Source organism: Numenius arquata, chromosome 2 (genome assembly GCF_964106895.1).
Source record: "Numenius arquata chromosome 2, bNumArq3.hap1.1, whole genome shotgun sequence".
Taxonomy (NCBI): domain Eukaryota; kingdom Metazoa; phylum Chordata; class Aves; order Charadriiformes; family Scolopacidae; genus Numenius; species Numenius arquata.
Genome location: NC_133577.1, coordinates 93,789,774 through 93,812,066, shown reverse-complemented (window position 1 = coordinate 93,812,066; position 22,293 = coordinate 93,789,774). Strand labels below are relative to the sequence as shown.

General features: G+C 44.0%; 1 protein-coding gene across 1 annotated transcript; it reads left to right on the top strand.

Moving 5' to 3' along the window:
* Nucleotides 1-207: 207 nt before the first annotated feature.
* SLC35E3 (solute carrier family 35 member E3) lies at nt 208-7,468 on the top strand. Its single transcript, XM_074168477.1, has 5 exons — nt 208-698; nt 860-970; nt 3,279-3,437; nt 4,380-4,462; nt 4,926-7,468. The coding sequence occupies exons 1-5, from the start codon at nt 309-311 to the stop codon at nt 5,110-5,112; spliced, it is 930 nt and encodes a 309-aa protein (XP_074024578.1). The 5' UTR covers nt 208-308; the 3' UTR covers nt 5,113-7,468.
* Nucleotides 7,469-22,293: the final 14,825 nt, after the last annotated feature.

Below are 22,293 nucleotides of genomic sequence, written 5' to 3'. Positions count from 1 at the left end.
TGGCTGTCGCGGAGCGCGTTTCCTGGAGCCCTCGCTCCCGTCAAGGGGGTCCGCGGTGGCTCCGGACCCCGGCAGAGCCGGCTGGGCGACCGTCCCCGCCGCGTCTCCAGTCGCCAGCGGGCTCGGCGCGGTAGCCCCGCCCGCGGGGCCGTGCCGGGGGCGGGCGGAGCCACCGGAAGGCGCGAGCCCACGTGTCCCGGCGGGGGCGGGCGGCGGCGGCGGCGGCCCGGCCGGTGTGGTGGCGGCCGGCGGGGCTGCCTCAGCCGCCGGTGCTGCTGTCACTGCCGTCCCGTCGCCGCCGGGTCGCCATGGGGTGGATACCGGCGCAGGGTCGCCTGGCGGCGGGGCTGCTGGTGAACCTGGCGGCTTCCATCTGCATCGTCTTCCTGAACAAGTGGCTGTACGTGCGGCTGGGCTTCCCCAACCTCAGCCTCACCCTGGTGCACTTCGCCATCACCTGGCTCGGCCTCTACCTCTGCCAGGCGCTCGGCGCCTTCTCCCCCAAGAGCCTGCAGCCCGCCCAGGTGCTGCCTTTAGCCCTCAGCTTCTGCGGCTTCGTCGTCTTCACCAACCTCTCCCTGCAGAGCAACACCATCGGCACCTACCAGCTGGCCAAGGCCATGACCACGCCGGTCATCGTGGTCATCCAGAGCCTGGCTTACGGAAAGACCTTCCCGCTCCGGATCAAGCTCACTCTGGTGAGGGAAGTGGTGGGGGGCTGAGGGGGGGCGGCCATCGGGCGTCGCCTCAGGACGGGCGGGCGGAGGGAGGCGGCCTGAGGCGACGCCTGAGGGGAGCGGCCCGGCCTAACACACACACCCCCCCCCCCGCCTTTCACCTCTGTCCACCACCTCCACAGGTCCCCATCACGCTGGGCGTCTTCCTCAACTCCTACTACGACGTGAAGTTCAACCTCCTCGGGATGGCCTTCGCCACTTTGGGCGTCCTGGTGACCTCCCTCTACCAAGTGGTGGGTAATGGCGGGGCGCGGCGGGGAGGGGGGAGCAAAGGGGGAGCCTGGTGGTGGTCTTCAAGCTGCTTTTGTCCCTTCGGTTAGATCACCCTTTGAGCAGCACCTTTCCTCCCAGGAAAGCCTCTCTGCTCCGTTACTAATTTTAAACAAACCCCAAATTGTGGTAGTCCTCCACACCCCCTGGTGTATTGTTTAAGGAATTGACGCGTCCTTGCTGCTAAAAAATCGGGGTGTCATCTTTAACGTGCTCATGAGCGTCTTTTCAAGGGGTGAAGGTCGTTCTATCGGTGAAACTCCCGTTTTTCTAGGGAGCGCAGATTTTTCTCCTGGCTGAAACAAGTGCCTTGCATTTGAGCCTTTCCCTAGAAAGGACATTTTCTGGTCCTTCAGTTAATCCCATGGTTTATCCTTGAGCTATGTACGTCTTATCAGTATCCTTCTTCAATTTTGACTATACACAGTCTAAGGTGTAGAGGGTGCATTAATATGTATAATTAATAATATCGTGTGTGTGTATATATGCGATAGAACCTATCTGGCTGATTATGATTGAAAAAAATATGTATGTCCAAGAACTACCTTAGCCCTTTTGGCAGTAACATTGTACTAACACCTCAGGACCAGTTCATTATCAGCCACGACTGTAAAATGCCTCCCAAATTAGAGTCCTCTGTCATGTCGATATTATAGTCATTGTCAATTTAAACATGAATTTCTTTGAAGGGATGTACTGTGCCTCCAAAATAAGTGAGGCTCTTTGACCCGTAGTGTGCCAGGTGATAAATAATGGTCCCTTGTCCTGTTTTGGGGCAGGAGGAGAGAGATGCTGCATAATAACTTTTAAGTGATGGTGTGTGTACTGGAGAAATTACAGTACCCGAGTGAAATTAATCTGTGACTTAAAAAAAAAAAAAAATTAGCAAGTTTATATGCCGGAATCCATATTACCACTTAATGTGGTTTATGAATTATTAAAGTAAACGTCATTCTGTACGATAGAAAGATGCATCTTTTTGCCCGTAACATCTATCTTCATAACTGCAGATAACTAATGTCTCTTAAAGCATGCTACATTGAAAATGCAAGTTATAGTCGATCATCGTCAATATTGAAATGAAATCCAGTAAATTTGGAATAAACTGGCAAAAGAAAGCCAAACATTCACTGATTTTGTTAGCTTGTGTTTAGAGGAAAATGAGAAGAAAGGAGTAGGAGCAGATTTCTGCTTAGGCAAAGGTGCTCAGTGCCATCATAGACAGGATCTGGATTTTGTCTTGAGAATAAAAGGGAGCTGGCATTTTCTTCCCAGCTCTGCTACTTTTTTGCTCTTCCTCAAGTGTAATAGAATCACAGAATGGTTTGGGTTGGAAGGGACCTTAAAGATCGTTGAGTTCCAACCCCCCTACCATAGGCAGGGACACCTCCCACTAGAGCAGGTTGCTCAAAGCCCTATCCAGCCTGGCCTTAACCAGGGATGGGGCATCCACAACTTCCCTGGGCAACCTGTTCCAGTGTCTCACCACCCTCACAATGAAAAATTTCTGCCATATATGTAATCTAAATCAGCCCTCTTTCGGTTTAAAACCATTATCCCTTTTCCTGTCACTACACTCCCTGATAAAGAGTCCCTCCCCATCTTTCCTGTAGGCTCCCTTCAGGTACTGGAAGGCTGCTATAAGGTCTCCCTGGAGCCTTCTGTTCTCCAGGCTGAACAACCCCAGCTCTCTCAGCCTGTCCTCATAGGAGAGGTGCTCCAGCCCTCTGGTCATCTTCGTTGCCTTCCTCTAACCCCACTCCAACAGCTCCATGTCCTTCCTGTGCTGAGGGCACCAGAGCTGGACGCAGTACTCCAGGTGGGGTCTCACCAGAGCAGAGGGGCAGAATCGCCTCCCTCAACCTGCTGGCCATGCTGCTTTTGATGCAGCCCAGGATGCAGTTGGCTTTCTGGCCTGTCAGCGCACATTGCTGGCTCGTGTCCAGCTTTTCGTCCACCAACACCCCCAATATATATAATATATTAAAATTATATATATAATACTTTCCCCCCAGGCTATGGGAAAAGGAAGGTTTAGGCACTCGGGGGCTTTTCACTGCACCTGCGTGTGATTTTCTCCTCACATGGCTTGTGTGCTACATACAGGCCTCCATTTGGGCAAAGGCAGAAGATCGTGGTCAACAATCTTTTTATGTAGTATTGTCCACGTCAGACTACTTTTGTGTATGTAGCCAGTTTACTTTTGCTCAAGTTTTCCATCTCTGGTTTTTTTTCCCCTTACATTTAACAGCTTTCTCCTTTTGGTTTTAGTGGGTAGGAGCGAAGCAGCATGAGTTGCAGGTAAACTCTATGCAGTTGCTGTACTATCAGGCACCAATGTCCTCAGCCATGTTGCTGTTCATCATACCCTTCTTCGAGCCAGTCTTTGGAGAAGGAGGAATATTTGGGCCCTGGACTCTTTCTGCTGTGGTAAGGCTTTTATTGGCTTTATTTAAATAAATAATCATCATTGATGCAGTTAGATTTGATCGTAAAATCTGTTTCTTGGTGAAACAGATTTTTGTCCATTTTTTTACTGGGATGAGATGGGCACGTGCAAAAGAAAAAAAAAAAACCTGTTTGTGCCTCCTCTACCTTCCTCTCAGAGGAGTCTGTCTGTCAACTGATTTACCTCCTTATTCTTGTTTCTCTTTAGAGGGCATCTGAACAACAGGAAAATCTGACAAAATCCAGAAGCTTCCCCTAGTGTATTAAATTAAAAAAATATGTAAGTGCCCTAGTTCCAGCTCTTACTGTCCACTCAGAAAAGAGATAAGCGTGCTCACTTTTGACACTTGACTCCTCTTCTGTGGAGGGATGCCAGCATTGTTTGCTCTTTTGAATTGCTGGTTTATTTTCACCAAGAAGGCTGTAATTTCTCTCTTTCTCCTTCTGTTCAAAAAAGAGCTAGTGACATATTCTCACCGCTGCCGATTGGGCCGCTCAGTGATGGATCATTTCTCGTAGCGCTGGAGTTTATGAATGGGACAGCAAGTATTCACAATAATAAAATAGGATATTTTTCCAAACTAGTTTTTGTTGTGGCCATAAATAAGACTTTGCCTCAAAGGTAAAGATTGCAATCTCTATGTGTATGAGTAGCCAGATTTTCCAAATCACTCTTAAATGTTCACTGAGAGAAAAGGCTTGTGGTTATACCGGTATGTATTTGTGGACATCATAGCCTGAGCTACTTATACACATCACCAATGTCTGTACTGATTTGAAGCTGTTTCTATTTTTGTTCTCCTTATGTTTTTCCTGCCTGATATTTTGCATTTGAAAGTAAAGGGAACTAACTAAATAACCTGAAATGTATCTGCAAATGGGCAGAAGCACATCAGATTACTGACTCTGTCCGTTAATCCACAGATAATGGTACTGCTGTCTGGAATAATAGCCTTTATGGTAAACTTGTCCATTTACTGGATCATTGGAAATACGTCACCTGTCACGTATCCTTTGTAACATTAGTTGTTTCTCCTGTTTCCAGGTGAATTACGTTAACATTCATTCGGGCTGATTTACTGTGGGAAAACTGTTTGGTAACCTACCTGCTTTATCTTAAATGATGAAGCTGGAAAAGCACATTCCTGTTTTAGTGCATATTATTTCTTTGTTTGGGGTTTGTAGAGATGATGGCAGTTAACTTACTGGTGTGACCTTTATACCTATAAAGAATATTTACCCACACTTGGACTACTTTGAGGAAGTGTTGGCCTTCCAGTTGGTTTGTAGTGTACGATGGGTCTTTAGGTGGAGAGTCTTTACTGTGGGTCTTTAACTGCAGGAAAGTTGCACGAGTTGAAGTCAATGTGACGTACTGTTGTGTGCTTTGGATGTAATTAATGAAGTTCCCAAGTTGTTTCTATTTACAGACAATACCAATATTTGCTATTCTCCTTAACAGATGTCTAGGTATAACATGTTTGGACATTTCAAGTTCTGCATCACCCTCCTGGGAGGGTGCCTCTTGTTTAAGGATCCACTGTCTGTTAATCAAGGCCTTGGGATTCTGTGCACGTTGCTGGGCATTTTGGCTTACACCCACTTCAAGCTTAGCGAGCAGGAGAGCAATAAGAGTAAATTGGTTCAGCGTCCGTAAAGCAAAGGGTTCTGGAGATTCGTAATGTTGTGAAGGAAAACAAGTATTTAAATATGCATTGATTCTAGAATGCACGAAATTGCCTCGTTTATTTAGATCTGTGGGTTTAGTTTAACCGCCAGGATCGTTATTCTGTAACTAAACCGAACGAACTGAATTATGTAAAATGCTGGGTTTTGCCATCTCACTCCGTCCTATCGTTTTCATTAAATTTAAATGGTAACTTAAAAGAGAAAAAGGCGCACTTCAAATTGCTGTGGAAGTTGTACTGAAGTAATTATATTTTTTGCATACCAAATGAGATCATGATGGCTACATTTATAATAGAGAGAAAAAGAAAAGGAATCTTGTCTTTGTGATCATGCCAGTATTACTGTTGTGAAGAAACTTGGAAGCACTTTTATGCAGATGTTCTGGTGTGTAATGATGCTTCCTCCTTTTTGTCTGGTGAACGATGAAGAGGAAATGTACTTTGTTCAGTGGTTTTAAAAAGGGCTGCCGAGCTCAATCCTATTTCTTGTATGGTTTCTTATGTATGTTTGGCTTCAACACATTGATAGATTTTGGCTGAACAAAGTAGATAAAATTACAGGTGGAGAGAGACTAGGGGAGACATTGGAAAACTTGAAGCCACGGGCCAAGCTATATAGGAAAGTAGGAAATCAGATCTAAACAGTTAATTGTTAGTGTCCTGATGGACCAAAAGAAAAATGTGAGAAGTCATTCATGTTTTAGAAAATTCTGTTATTGCTTTATAATTTTCTCCATGCCAAAACCAAGACTTTACATGAGATCTTGTACATACTCCTGAGCCTAATAAAATCTCCAATTTTGTGGTAATAGCCAAGTATTTTGCCGCCCGTGCACGCAGACGCCCATGCTAAAAATATTCTCAGAGAAATCTTCAGAAAGGTCACCATCTGTACTGGATGTTAAGGTTACCCAGTTCTCTCTCCCTGCCTCTGGCCCCTACCTCCCTCGCTCCCGCACCTTTCCCTGAAAGTTCCTTTCGGTGGGAGCTGCAGGTTTGTCCCCTCTTGTTTCGGGGGGAGGCGCAGGGGCTGCCTGGGCAGTGCCGGGCAGGCAGCGGTTCTTCAGCAGAGACAGGCCCTGGAAACCTCATCAAAATGACTGAAGAGCCTGAGGAGGGACCTGCTTCTGCTCTAATTCAGGAACGCTTTGAAAATTACTTCATGCCAGTATCAAGCGCTGATTTTGACAACGTGGAAGGAAGAAGTTGGGTGCTGTTCTGTTTAAAAAAAGAAAGAAAAAATAACCGCTTTCAGTAAATCTGGTGAGAACATATGTTCGCTAGATTTGCAGGGTTAGAATTTATTTGCAGTATCTTAATCCTTACATTTCGGGGTTTGTTTTATCTTCGTCTACCTCTAGCAGATTTAAAGAGGGGAATTATTCGAACAAAAAAAGGTATTTATGTTTTACAACCACCAACAGAAATGATACTTAGTTCCTCTAGGCTTTTTTTACAATAGAGGTTAGAAGTCTTTGTGTAAGAAACAATGCAGATCTTCTCGAGCTTGTAAATTATTTATTCTGTTACAGAGTTCTTGATTTAAAAAAAAGTTCTTTCTCTGTGTAACCTAAGTTTACACCATAATACTCTACATATTATTTCAGAGTTAGAGATACCTGAATAATTTCACATCTTTACCAACTGTGTCTTAGACATTGTACTGGTCCAAGGAAAATTTTTTGTATACGTTTTTATAAATCTATAATTACTTTTAAAATTCAGCCTGGACTACTGAAAGATGTGTTCAGACAGGACAAATCTCTGGATGCATATCCTTCAGTACGTACACTGAAAAAGCCATTAGCATTAATTTGTGCTGTGCACAAGTTCTTCTAAAATGTAGGTAGACTGCAAAGGGTCTTACAGTTAGAAAGCAACAACTGAATTTGAAGCCTGTATGACACCAAAATTTGGGATGAGACTGATGTAAATAAAAGTGGTAGAATGAACAAAACAACCGTGTCTGGAAATACAAAAGACTCTTTAAGGAGAGGAGCAGATCTGCAAGAGAAAGTTAACAATCATTAAAACAATACATTATAAATACAGTCTGTTGCTGGAATGTGTAGGTGGTGGAGGTCACTTCAGTGACAAGATTTTTTTCATACGTTCAAGAACTCTCTTTGAGATTTACCTGTTGTATCTAACAAATAAAGTATCTTGAACTTTGTCATCTGGTTCAAAATATTAAACCCAGGAGGCTTGTGTAATCGTGGGATAAATAGATATTTGTATGTATTGTTTCTTTGGATACCATGTGTAGGGTGGGAATAAATTTTTAATCACTTGACTGATCCCTGCTTATTGCAGGGGAGAACAGTTGCTCCTGTCTTTTTTTCATCTTCTGCTGGAATTGCTTACACTAGGAGTCTAGGCATGTATAAGGCAAGATGGTGCCACTTGAATTTCTGTCTACATAACTATTGCAAGGAGTTTGCGTGTTTTGGGTCTGAACTCGTGACACACATGAGGGAGGCTGCCCACCTCCCCTCCCCTGGGCCAAGACAGGGACCCGCATGTACCCATATGCACACGCTTGCCCACTGACAAGCCACCTGTGCGCTTTCCTTCACCGCTTCTTTCCCCCACCTAAGCCATTCCTGAATGCTCCAGTCTCTGTGACTTCTTTGCTTCACTCCTTAGCAGAGAAGTCCAGATGCTCTCCCAGTGGTACTGGGGAGGAAGGCAGGCAGGAGCAAAATTAAGTTAACTGTTACACTGCCAGGCTAGGGTAACTGGCACCAGCCAACTCCTTCCTTCACAGGCAAGTATATGTCGATTTATATGTTGGGGGAGTGTGTCTTTCTTCAGGAGATTCTAAAACAACCAAAAGAAGGAATGGTAAAATTCCAGTTTAGGTGGTTTTACTGCTGCAAGCGCTGTCATAACTTCCTTAGCCAAACCTTTAAATCCTGAGGTAAGAGTAGAGTTTAATAAAAATTACTGATACTTACCTGGTGGGAAATTTGCTTATTCTAGTTTTTACTTTATCACTTAAATATGTTTTCCTGCTAATTATTTGTATTTCATTCAGGTTTGGCTTTCCCAAAAGAGTAATCGGAGACTTGCCACTTTTGACAATATGTAGCCATCACCCTGTACATGTCATCCGTCGCAATTAGAGTCGTACTGTACAAACCCCGGTTTTTGCTTTCAGCTTTTCATTGTACTTCATAGTCTCCATATAACTAAACCATGGTAACAAGATGGACCTTGGTCCTTTTCTGCCATCAAGTGCTTTGCTGCTTGTATTAGCATTTGTTACTTTAAAAAGCTGACATTACTGTAGTTCCAGTGGAAAAGCTAGCATAGATACCAGGGTGGCATTTAAGAGTTAGAGCAGATCCAGATGGCTCTGATCAAAATAAGAGTGACTGGTGATAAGTTATCTTTGCTAGTCTTGTCCCTGCAAAGATTTTAGAACAACATAACACGAGTTTTTCTCATTTTCCCCAGAGAAGTACGCCTTTGCTTACAGGTGCTCGGTTCAAAGCTTTGTGTTGCCTTTAACTTTGGTAACTTGCCACGTGTTTGACAGATTTTGTATCTGGTTTTGTACAATTTGCTAAGTTCTCGCAGGCTCTGGGGGCTCTGTGCCAGAGGAGTTTTCCTGTTGATGGGTGATCAGCCGCTCTCTCAGGCTGGAGGCTGAAGGAGAGCGTTTTGCTGCTGTTACACGTATGAAAAGGAGGTTTGTCTTGCAGGAAGTCTACCTTCAAGACAGAGCTGCGATTCAGCAGGAGTGTACCCTCTCTCCGTCTCATTTCGTGAAATGAATGCCCAGCGATGGCCCGGGGCTAAAGCAATGTTAAAGCCTTGTTTGGGCTACCCATAGTTTTTATTAAACTTTTTCAAAGATATTAGTGGTAGTCAATGCTGGTGTAGTATTAAGATAAAAAACTCATTTTTATAATGTCTTGCATAATAAGAGCTTCAGAAGAGGGCTTTATAACATTTTAGAGTACAGCTGATGTCTAACCCATGTCTAGTTTGTCATGTCTTCTGCAAAATCTATCAAAAGGTAATGATGGATTTCATAACTGGCATATATATTTATTCAGTTGGGCTGCTGAGTAGGGGCTTGCTCTTCAGCAGTACTGTGCTACTAAACAGTGTGCCTGCTGTGAATGTATTTAATAGTGGTTTAGAAATAGCTTAGCCTGAAATTCAGTAACGCGCTTAGGAAGGGAAAAATGTATCTCACTGATAGATGAGAGAGCTTTTTGTCTTCTTGCTATTAACAAAAAACGTGAGGTTTGCAGTTTAAGGGAATTCAGAGAGCAGCCTTAGTGTCCCTTGAATCGCCTTTGATAATGAGATTTTTCTCCCAAGATGCTGTTTTGCTGCCAGTTATATAGTTGGTGTCTTACCTGGATTTTTAAAAAATAGAGTTTGGATTGCAGACTTGCGGGTGTTTGCTCGTGTTGAGGGTTTTTTCCTCTTAAAATTTTACGTTAGCCATTCGCAACCCAACTTCCCTGTTTAATGAGAAAACAAAAAAAAAAAAAAGGAAGGACTGTTGAATAAAGGAAAGGTAGACTGGATCTATAGTGAAGATGTGTTTTGTGTTGCACAAGAATGTTACTCTTCTAACTGTAAAGATGCAGCTCTTTCTGTTTGTTTCTCTACTGTCATAAACAGGTAGATGTCCAAAAGCCCCAGCTTTCTGCTCTATACAAATTCACTCTCTTCCTGCTGGTGTGCTCTCTCGTCGCAGTCTCAGCCTTCCGTTTGACAGCTCAGTTGCTGCAAAGATGACTGGGATGTCAGCCGCAGAAGGTTAAGAACACGAAGTGAAAAACTATCAGCAGGAGCTGATATAATCTTGGGTAATGAGAAATCCTATTCTAAGACAGAGACATCTTACCAAAAAGATGATGCTGCTGAGCAGCAGGGAGAGGTGGGGGTTTATCTCCAGGCAGGTATTGCAAAGAATGCAAGAGCTGAATTGTATGAATTCTTGCTGTGCCGCAGTAGTTGGCAAATTTAGTTTAAACTAGCTTTAAATAATATAAAAAATGAAAATATAAATGCCACGAAAGTTGGATTCAGACTGCGCAAAACCTTTGCCAGACTCATCCCACGGGGATAGTTCAGCTTCCTGAGAGAAGGGAGCTATTGTTCCACCTCCCCTTTGCCCAGTGATGCTGGGCTTGGTGAAGGAGGGGTTGTGTTCCCGAAAGTCGGTCTGGTTTTTTTCAGCTGTATCGGTTGGTCCAATGAAAACACCTCTCCCTACAGAGCTTGCCTCACTGGAGTTAGTTCCTGCTTTCATCTTGCTGACCTGGAGCGTGCTCCTGTCCTCCTCCAGTAGCTGAAAGGTCTAATGCACCTTGGGGAGTAGAACGTACCCCATCGATGGCTTTGGGTAACTGCAGCACCCAGTCAGTCCTGCTGTAGGAACCCCAACCCTTCCCAGAGGGTCACAGTTACAATTTGCTGAACAAGAAGAACTAAAGAAAGGGGAAATGTGATCCCTTTTCACTGTTTGAAAGGCCATTACTAATCCTTTCAAATTTTAGTCTTTGTCATTTCCCTTACGTAAGTGCACAAGAAAGCTCCCTTTCCTGTTTCAGTCAGCTCTTTCTGTATAAAGTATAATTATGCTGTATTTTAGGGAATTCTGAAATTGAGACAGAAATTGTACTCACTGCTCACATAAATATATTGACCTTACCCAGTGTTGCTTTTTTTTACCTAGAGACCCTTGACTGCCTTCCAATCCAGAAAAAAAAAAATTGCTTAAAATACAGGATGAGTCAGGTTAACGTGAATTAAGAGGTATTTGCCAGCTCAGGAGTTGCATGTGCCTTCCCAGCTGCAGTAGCCCGGTACCTAATAAGCACAATGTGCTGCCTTTTTAATGGAAAGGCAGGAACAGACATGCACAGATTAAACAAAATGTAATGAAGGTAAATTATGTATTTAGAAGCAAGTAGTGGGGATGATCCAAAGGTTGCTTGAAGATTAGCATTACAAAGATATATTCTGATTTGCTAGTGGCTTCACAGGAATATGAATACAAGTCTTTTATTTGTGTGTGACAGGACAAGGGGTAATGGTTTTAAATTGGAAGAGGGGAAATTTAGGTTAGATATTAGGAGGAAATTCTTTACTGTGAGGGTGGTGAAGCACTGGAACAGGTTGCCCAGAGAAGTTGTGGATGCCCCATCCCTGGAAGTGTTCAAGGCCAGGCTGGATGGGGCTTTGAGCAACCTGGTCTGGTGGAGGTGTCCCTGCCCATGGCAGGGGGGTTGGAACTTGATGATCTTTAAGGTCCCTTCCAACTCTAACCATTCTATGATTCTATGATTTGAAGGCGCATGGTTATATTTAAGGGGTTCCAAGAAGTCTAGCGCCACATGCAGGATGCACATGCCGGGTAGCAGTGTGTCAGAAGAGAGCTGGATTATTTTTAGAACTGTAGACGGCTGTGTCACATCCAGGAAGTGCAGGGAGGAGATCTCTGGTTGAAGCACAGCATAAGAACGTAATATTTCATGACCTTGGCAGAGAAAACAGTTGTATTTTTTTTACCTTCTTACAAAGCAGAGGCTGAGGCAAGCTTGTTTAAAGAACCTGTGTTCCGATCAGGCGAAGCACAGGGAGTAATCGTGGCTATTGGGACCACAGAGCAGAGGTGGCTGTGATTGGAAAAAAAAAAAAAAAAAGTTAGTGGATTAAGAAACAACTGAGAGGAGTGTACAGCACGTATACATCTAGGCAGGTTTTTAAATATAAGGTCTAAGTTTAGATGCTGAGCTCCACCATTAGGCATCTGAATAGCAGGGCCAGATTTGTCAGCGTGAACTTCTTCCCTTTTAATTGTACTTAACGAAGAGTGGCATGTGTTCAGTGTTTCCAGAAATGAAGCTGCATAGTTGACAGGTTTGACAATTTTTTTGGTCTCCAACTAAATTAAGTCTGCTGTTTAGCAAAGAATCTGACTCCTTGTTCTGCTTCCTTACTCTGTCCGTAATGTTTTTAATCCTCCTTACTCTTTGGGGGAAAAGAAACCATTTGTGCACTTTTGTTTTCTGTTGTGTAACTAACTGCAGTGGCTGAATAGGTTTTGCTTTAGAATATACTGGACTTGCATATTAAAAAACTTTGATTAAGATCTTATAATTAAGATAAATTGTAGATAGTGCACGTGGTGATTCCACTCAGATTTCTCTCTCTGAGCTGAACGGAAAAAGCATCATACAGCATCAACTGTTGGGAAATAAAGTGCTGCTCTCCAAGGAGTGGAAAGGCAAGGTTAAGGCCTCCTGGAATCCAAAGTGGTTTGCTTGTTAAATGCATTTCTTGTGGTGGTTAGTCAAAAACTGGTATCCTACTTGTTAATCTGGTTGAGAGGAGAAACCGACAGTGGTGGTCATTCGTCCTTCGGGCGATTATGATACATTTCTGAAAATACACGATCTCACTTTTCTGAGTGGCAAGATGATTCTTCCGATCAGCATTAACAATGTACCAATGTGTTGTTTTTTCCTAGAATCATTCCCCAGAGACCCACTTCTTCAGCTTTTCTTCAGGTGCAGTTTGCATAAGACTGATCTACAGGTAGAAAAAAAGAGGGAGAAAGATGTAGTGAATTTGTTTCCCAAACAAAGCCCAAGCAAAACTTTCCCATAAAGGCTATTTTGATTCATGGGTGGCTTTGCCTTTATTAAGGTGGACATGTAAACCTTAATTCTATACCCCTAAACCTACAGTCTCAATGAGGTCCAGCCGACAGCAGTGTGGACGGACACATGGGAGGATGACGCTGAGCTGGGCACCCCCAGCACCCATAGTAAGTTGTTTTTATAGAACTAGATGCGAGATTACAGAACCATCTGTACTTGGGTGTCATTCAAACCTCATCCTGGATGCCGAAGAGAGAAATTAAAATACAGGTAGTTTGAAAATTAGAAACTTTGGGAAACTAGCAGATATAGTGAAAGACATGCTCTTAGCACACCTTTCATGAGGTGGGCAGAGTCAGTGGAATGGTGTGTTACTGCTTAAAGGCACATGGCCTGCTCCTCCCCGTGAACACATCTTGGGCAGTTCCTTCTGCCCCTTTATCTGGGAGATTCATCCGACCCTCTGCTAGGTGGAGTAGCCATGACTGGTTTGTCCCTGCTGTGCAGGGCAGGCAAGTGTCAGCGCTGGGACAAAGGAGAAGAGTGACACCACGTAGCTAGAAATAGGACTGAGGGGAGCAGGGCAGGGTGGGAGGCACCTCTTTCAGTAGTCCAGGTGTAATGGAATGGTTAGAGTTGGAAGGGACTTTAAAGACCATCGAGTTCCAACCCCCCTCCCACTAGAGCAGGTTGCTCAAAGCCCCATCCAGCCTGGCCTTGAACACTTCCAGGGATGGGGCATCCACAACTTCTCTGGGCAACCTGTTCCAGTAATGTCCTCATGCCCTGCCTCAGAAGGCAGATTTTGAAGGGGAAGGTTTCATGCATAAACAAAACAGTGAGAAAAGATCTTTGGAAGGTTTGTGTGTTGGTCCTGTTTTTCAGAGTGCTCTATTTAGCTGAATCAGTCTGTGCTACATCAGCTGTTTCTGCTTCTGTGAAGACAGCTTTACTCATTTATGAGCCTGTAATAATTCACAGGGTGTCACAGAAATCATTGGAATATTATTTTTAAAGGCTGGTTAATTTTCTAATCAGTTACTTCTCCCTAAGCAAGCCTAGGTTTAAATATCTTGGTAGTTAAGTATTCTCAGTGTTTTCATTGAGTGTAAAAGTAAGATAAGCAGTCCCCTCATATCCGGAGTTTCCTTTTAAAAATCAATGTAAATAAATGCATATAAAGATATCTAAAGAAATTATTTTAGGATGTGACATCCTTATAGACTAACATGATTTAACATTTTGGGGCTAGGAATGACTGAAAGGAAACAAACTTCTGGAAAGACATTTCTGCAAAAGTGGCTTGACAGGATTGGGTTGTAAGCAGAAGCCGCCACCAGAGACGCTGGGCTATAAAGAGGCATTGCTTGCACTGAAAACTGGAACCAAAGCCTAGTAAAAACTGAAAGCTGATATGGATGTATAAAATGTAGATAAAACCATAAAGTTTCCTTACTTTAACTGCAGTCATCTTTTTGGTCTTTCATAAAATATACGTATGGCTGCAGGGACCAAAAGGACTCTTGTTCTGTGCGCACACTGCTGTGAGACAGTACCGCTCCCCAGCTACTCGCTGCTTCTCCTCTTCCAGACATGATTGTCCTTTCCCATCTGTGTCAGCAAAGGGGAATGCCTGTCTATGCCGTGGTCTTCCTTGGATGGGATCATCTGAGTAACAGCTTAACGAGTCAGACTGTGAACGGAACCCGCCCAGATGTGGGCAGTGATCCCTCCGACTTAGCGTGTTGCAAGGGCAGTAACTTCTCCCAAGTACATTCAACAGCAGAGGGAAGTGATGTCTTGAGCTGGAGCAACTTTATTTGCTCGAGCTGCTTGATCAAAGCTGTAATAACAGCAGCAAATCATGCCTGGTAGTAGGCAAGGGAATATCAAGATCGTCATTTTGGAACTGGGCGAGGGGTGAAGCTTTGAAGGCGATGGAAAGATTAGCCACAAGATGAAAGAGGGTCTCACGTCTCAGCCTTTTATCAAAAAGAAAAAGAGTTGCCACAGTAAAATGTGTGTATTTGCTATCACAAAGGAAATTCCCTTAATTTGTGCACAAGGGAAATGCAAAATACACAGCTGAAACACGATCTCTACAGATGTCAAGATGTAAATTTCCAAAGAAGCTTTCAGAGAGGAGAACAGGTTCAGCTCAAAGTACAGAGCAAGCGGGCTATAAAAGAGAACAACCTGCAAATTCCCACCAGAAGTGTCTTCATCGGTACAATCTCATTTTGCAAAGAAGGCTGTCAGCTCCCTCGCCACACAGGAAAAGCTGGCTAGTTCGAGCTAAAGTAATTAGCCGTGGTAACATGTACTCTTTACATCTCCCTAAGTAACACCCGAGGGAAACTTCTAGGAATTTGGACCCAGTTCTATCACAGGAGATTAAGCAGGGGCTTATCAGCCCAGGTGACTGATACCACAGGTAATGGCAGGACATTCAGGGTGTGGTTAGATGATAAGGCAAAGACTACTAAATGACTCCCTGCCTTCAGAAGGTGTTATTTCCCATTTCCATCTCCAGTTCTTTCCTTCCAGATGTGTGTTCCTGCTGCTTTCCTTGTGATGTGCTCATGCTTTCCTTCTCATGTGCTCATCTGACTGCATGATAAAACAAGCTGACATACTAGCAGCAAATAAATGTAAATATCCTGCTGTTGCCTCAGCTAGATCTGTCCTCAAACGAGCCAAAGCCAGCTCAAAGAGATACTTGGCGAGGAATGCACAGCTCCTGGGGCAAGGCCATTGTTTCACTAAGGCATTAGATGGGCTCAGGACGTTGTTTGTTTCAGTGAGAGATTTGATGGGCTCAGCGGCCATCACCTAACCACGCAGGGTGGCCAGATCAATCCAACACCACACTGCTTCCAGAAAAGGTCTCACCATCAGAGCTTGCAGCCAGCAGTGAGGAGAAGGGGAGGGGAACGGGACACCTCTCTTTCACAGTGGGGTGCTCTGGAGTCAGCCAAGCTTTCTGTAAACTTCAGCAGTCCTGCTGCCTAAGGTAGCTGAAGCTCATCCTGCCTTTTCCCCTGCCTACCTGTCACCTACCATAGCTGTGTAGCTACTCAGGACTACCTCAGGGAACTGATCTGGCTGAAAAACAACCTGCAAAAAAAAAAGAGAAGAAAAAGCTTATTTCTCAGGTGCACGAGATCGCTTTAGCCAATTTATGCCACAGCAGGGCACGTATTTGTGCCAGTATAAGAGAAGAGGCAGCGAGAAGAGGTGGATGGGAAGAGATCTCCGTGAAGAAGCATGCCTACCAAAGAAATGCACGCTGAATTGTCACTATCTTACCATTAAACACAACCATTTTAGTGTGGCTGTGCAGCTCAGTAAGGCCCAGCACTGACAGGTTTCTTTAAGCAGAGCAGGTATAGTAGATAACTGATTAGGGATCAGAAGAAAGTAAGACAGGCCGAAAAGTCAATGATTTGGGCAACTTTACTTACATCCCATCAGGGAAGAAAGAAGAAAATAGATATTGTGGCATTTCCTGGATCAAATGAGTTAAAGATCAGGATAGGCAATTACCTGCCAAAAGGGATGGTCTGTATTCCACCAGACCTTCTTCAATAGATATTGGGGAGAAGTATTCTCATGAATCTTCTTGAAACTCTGTGTTGTGGTGCGACAAGCCAGAAGACCTGTGCTCTCAGATATCTCACTGCAGTGCATTTCTGGACATGTTTGTGTGAGGCTTGTTTTACTCGTGCGAGGAAACTGCAGCCTGTCTCCTGACTGCCAAGTCAGGATGCAGCGATATCTTACAGACCCCACAACGGTGGATTTGGGATTTTTCCCTTGTGAGTACCACTACCGTGGTGTATTTCTCTCAAAGCGTTCTACCATGCTGTGTCCCCTCTGGCCTTGGCTCATATTTGAACAACACGGTGTTAAGATAAGTAAGGTGGGTCAGAAGTCACAGCCCAGTGCCTGCATAACTCTCCAGGTACACAAAGAAAGGCAGAAGAAACTTCCAAGAAAAAAATGCATGGAATCAAAGCTACGACAGCTTAAAAGATTATTTTTAAATGACAGGGTTGATTAAACTAAGATGGACCCTGTGAAACCAGCTGAATGAAGGAATGCCAAAAAGTCCGTGCGTTTGCTTTCTCTGGAGGCAAGAGAGAACTGAAATATAAATACTTCAATGGAACTAAACAAAGCACAGAACAACAGTTTGCACGGCTTTTTCATCTGCAGTCAGAGTTTAGTTTGTGTCCTGCTTTTCCAGCGGCATCAGTGGGTTTTTGGAAGCTTTCTCCATTTATTTCCAAGAGCTTTTCTTTGTGTCCTGTAGATGCAAAAACCCCTTTTCTCCACCAGATGGCACAACCACCACCAAACCTTCACTGAGAAACCTCCTTCCGACGCCAGCATGGTCTAAGGCTGAAGGCTCGTAATGGGAGGCGATGTCTGTCAGACCAGCCAATGGAGCCAGGGGAGGTGGCAGAAAAACAAGCTTAATGGCACACACGCCCTTTAAAAAGTCACATAACATCTGGATTAATACTTCCCCTTTCTCTCTTTCCAAACCTTTCCTTCCTGATAAAGACTCTGGATATTATCCTGATCTGTATTGCTCACCAGTACCTAGAAAGAGGTTTCAATTTGTAGGGAGGCTGGGGTGGGGAATCCCCCTTGCTTCTCCTGTTTCATATTTAGCTTAAAAAAAAAAATAATAAATTATTCTGGTAACAAGAACAAGTCACGTACAAGAACTACTTGTCTTGTTCAAGTTTCTCTAGTGCAGCTGGACCCATCCGGGTCCTCCTCAGGCTAAAACACACCACGTACTGGAAAACAGTACCAGGTGGCTTTCAGGTGGCCACTCTACAACAAAAGAAGAGAAGCAGGGTATGAAATATATGGATATTAAAACACTTTAAAAAAGGACTAAACCCTCTTGCTATATGCTTCTTCATTGGTCCAATTCTACAAACATTTTCACATGTAATTACCAAAAATTAGGACACGTAAGAGCGTTTTCAGAATAGTTTGCAAGCTCTTTGTATGAAACTAATTTTTGTATGTCTAGAGAGTATATATATTAAACATAATGTGGAAATAGTAACAAAATCTGAAAAGCAGCAATGACATGGAGGGGAGAAGGAGACAAAGAATATGCAAGTACTGGGAGAAAAACACCGTAGGGGGCAAAGTGGAGAAATTCAGAGGTGAATGTAAAAAAGAAGCTCAAGACAGTGCTGGTCATCCCAAGTGTTATCTGGCACCCGAATTCCAGAATGCAAAAATGCCGCTTTCTTTGCGTTTCGTACTGCAGCTGCGAGAGCAGAAAACATGCGTGAGACCTTTTCCCTTGATCCTTGTGACTGTCATGTTCCAGGGCCTGGGCACCCAGCTTGGCACAAGCAGATGAATCATCAAGGCTGTTGCAGGAGAACTGCCCGCTGCATCTCGGTGGGCCACAGAACTGCCCCCCGGAACACCCGGCTGTCTTCTCAGCCAGCTCAGTGCCCTAAAGTTGTCCAGGCCTTTGGAAGAGTCTGGGTGCCTAATGCTTAACCCCTTGCACCCGTTCTTATCATCTTCCACAGAAGAAGGATTTTTCTCTATGGTAGATTGCCATTGAAGGACGAGTATCTTTTGTAGAGATCTTTAGATCTCCAAGATCTTGAAGGACGTTTGCCTGTTCTGTTATAGCACAGAAATATTTCCTGCTTTGGTCTCCCTTCACAGTAGTAGTCCATTCATTCTGGGAAATCAAGTTTAGTCCCTACTTTCCCAGCCCTTTCTTACCAGACACTTGAATAGGAAAAAGGGGTCTGTGAGATGTACTGTGAATAACTGAATAACGGCAAATTGGTAAAATTGATGCACAGATTGGAGCCTAAATGCTGAGGCTAAATAGCTGCGTTCCATGTTTTTGGTAGCCTTTGTGAGAGCAAGGGACAAACCTTGAAGATCAATGGAAGGAACAGGTAAAACAGCCATTAAGAGCTTCAGTGAATAAACAGCATTTATCCCATCCATGACATTCATTAATAGGATTATGTCTTGATAAGGTACTTGGACAATCCCAGCAGGTTATTGTAAAAGGAGAGCAAGATCATAGAATCATAGAATTGTCTAGGTTGGAAGGGACCTTTAAGATCATCTAGTCCAACCATCAACCTAACTGATAAAACATCACTAAACCATGTCTCTAAGCACTATGTCAACCCATCTTTTAAATACCTCCAGGGATGGTGCCTCAACCACTTCCCTGGGCAGCCCATTCCAATGCTTAATAACCCTTTCAGTGTAAAAATTTTTCCTAATATCCAACCTGAACCTCCCCTGGCGCAACTTGAGGCCACTTCCTCTTGTCCTATCACCTGTGACTTGGGAGAAGAGACCGACCCCCACCTCGCTACACCCTCCTTTCAGGGAGTTGTAGAGAGCGCTAAGGTCTCCCCTCAGCCTCCTTTTCTCCAGGCTGAACAACCCAAGCTCCGTCAGCCGCTCCCCATAAGACTTGTGCTCCAGACCCCTCACCAGCTTCGTTGCCCTTCTCTGGACACGCTCCAGCACCTCAATGCCTTTTTTGTGGTAAGGAGCCCAAAACTGGACACAGTACTCAAGGTGGGGTCTCACCAGTGCCAAGTACAGGGGGACGACCACCTCCTGAGTCCTACTCACCACGCTGTTCTAGTTATAATAACTAGTTAGGTTCTTTGTGGAGATGCAAACACAGAAGAGCTATACGTGTGGACTGGAGGAAATCAACCACACAATCAGCCATACATAAATATGAAGGATGCAAGTTCTGAGAGATTTCAGAAATCTACACCCTACAATTCCAACTATTGCTAGAAAAAGCAACCTGGGAAGGGATCACTCGGACGGGAGTAGAATGTGTGGCCCACTACAGTTATATTACAAGTAGGCTGTCTGGATGTTAGGGCAGTTAAAGAAGAACTTCGGTATATGTCATGTGTAAAAACCCTTCCCTTCGGATCCTTTTTTTAAATCAGAATACTAATATATCACTGGAAACATAACAAATAATTAAAAAAAATCTTTATTGCATATTCAATATGGTATGCAAACTTAAAAGATCACAAGACCATATGCTTCAAGAAGACTGCTCCTCCAGCCTAGCCTGCTTTCTGTGTAAAGCTCAATATGCTTGAGATGTAAAGCGCTGTCTCGCAGACTACTTTGCCAGCCAGGTAAAAGGAAAACTCAGCACAAGTTTGTCTCTATCTGTCTGGGATTCACCGATGAATTTATTTTCCACTCTGCCAGCCTGCCATTCTTGTACATATACGCACAGGCTCTTGATCTAGAAAAAACCTCCTTTTTTCTTCTGTGTCTTTCCCATAAGAGAGTCTTTCAGTCAGACCAAATGCAGCCACCGCTTTGAAGTGGAAAGGGCAAGAGGATTGAATAACCACTGTCTGGACATAAAGTTATGCGGTGGTTTGGGTTTGCTTGTTTACAAATAAAGCAATGCGGTGCACACAAACTCACCATTAGGAGCCCGTGGATTCAGTCTTCTGCTTGGTTTGCGTCTCAGGTAGAGTTTGGGTTGATTTCCTGGCTGTCATTCAGGATGCCCCAGGCTCTCTGTATACATCAGAGTTTATGGGCTTCACCAAGTGGACAAAACGTCAGCTTTTGTGTACCGGTCAGAAAAGTCCACTGTGGTCACTGAAAGACGACAGAACCAGCACCGGTATAGCTCCCCTCCCAGTAAAACTGCACCAGGTCCCTCCCATACGTTGTGCTGGTGTTACTACCATTTCCTCTGTCCACAGAGAGAAACTTTCTGTTTCGGTGGCAAGAATGTGTTCCTTACTTAGATGCTGTTGTTTCATGTTTGTGTTTAAACAAGTACTGAGTCATGGGCAGGCAACTGGACGCTATAAAAAACTTCTCTTCTTGCTTGGCTACAAGCAGTTGCGTGCAAGCGACTAGATGGTGAGGTGACATTTGATCAGGATCCACCTGAATCAAGAAGGGCGTATAGATAAAGAAAAATGCAGACTGGGTAGCCAGGAAAGCAATGTGGCTCTTCAGAAGGAGGACTTAGCAAGGTACAAGAGTTTATTTCAGGAGGAATATGCACCCATGCCTGATTTGGGGGAGATTTAATCTCAAAGAAACCCAAGGAAACTCCTCAGCAAATCCACTTCCTAAGTGGGCTTTGGAATACACATCCACGATTGATAACATGGCCCTGTTTGTGAGGGCAGGGGACTCCTGGAGGGAAACTACTCAAATTAACCTTCAAGGTTTCAAGTTGAGGCTACTCCAGATGCTAGTAAAGCCTCTCATAAATGCTTGTCTGGCCACTGGCATTGTTGTTTAACTGTACACGCTGCAAGCTGTATGTTACAAGCCGTATTGCCAAAGCTATGCTGTCAGAAGTAGAGCGCCATTTGACACCGGCAGAAGGGTGACTCTGTAATTCACAAGTAAAATCAATCGTATTAGCACAAGGAGAGTGCTGAGGCTTTTCTTAGGAATGGAGAGCTCTTTCTGCATGAAATAAAATCAGTCAGTAAGGCTGCATCAACCAGTATTCTATGTGGAGCAGACCTCAAGAATGTCTCCAGTGAAGGATTCTCCTAGATCTCAGCTTCTCCTAGATCTCAGTTGCCCCAAAATACGTTTCAGAGAGTTTCCTCAGGAGGTTCTGAACGACGCCTGGGTCTCCCATTAGCCTGTGCACACCCCACACACCCTTCTGGGCCACTCCTTTCAACAGAAATGTGTTTTGTGCTGAGGCTGAATAGTACATTTGAATGACAAATTAACAGTGAATTAATGTAACAGTTCTAAACTGAACTGGGGTTGTCCTAGTTTGCTTAAACCAGGCAGATGACCATTGTGAAAAGAGGCTTTCTCTGATCTAATTACAAGCAATCAGGTGCTCCTACAGAAGGAGAGATCACTGGATTGTTTAATTTTCACAGCTACAGATTAGTAAAGCAGGAAATAGTCACAATCTAGCCACATACTTCACCCCTGCTTAACAAGAATAGAAGAAAAACACTCAGTTTCATCACTCAGTGATGTTCCTAACCAAAACTATTGGGAGTAGGTGCCTTTTCCTGAGATTTTTCCCCTTCGATTCTTTAGAATTGCTCCATGAGCTCCAAAAGTGAGGACTAAACAGAAAACTAGAGGAGGAAAAAAAAAAACCCAAAAAACCCACCCAAAACCACCTTTCATTCTGTGTTAGATACTGAGCACCTACAAGCAGACGCTCAAGATAATTGGTTTATATTTTTGCCAGTTGGCCTCCCTTCAGAAGGCATGTACTATTGTTTCGTTTAATTTTGCTTGTGGCTGATTGAGCTGCTACCAAATAGGAATCAGATTTGAGCAGCCAAGGCTACCAGTGTCTCCCAGATGCAGGGAGGAATGCGCATGCCAACTAAACAAAAGCAGAAGAACTTCTGCCTTCTGATGTGGGATTGTTCCCGCTCCAGGTGGTTTTGAAGCAGCTTGTACTTAGAACTCACAAGAGCAAGGCACACCTGAACGGAG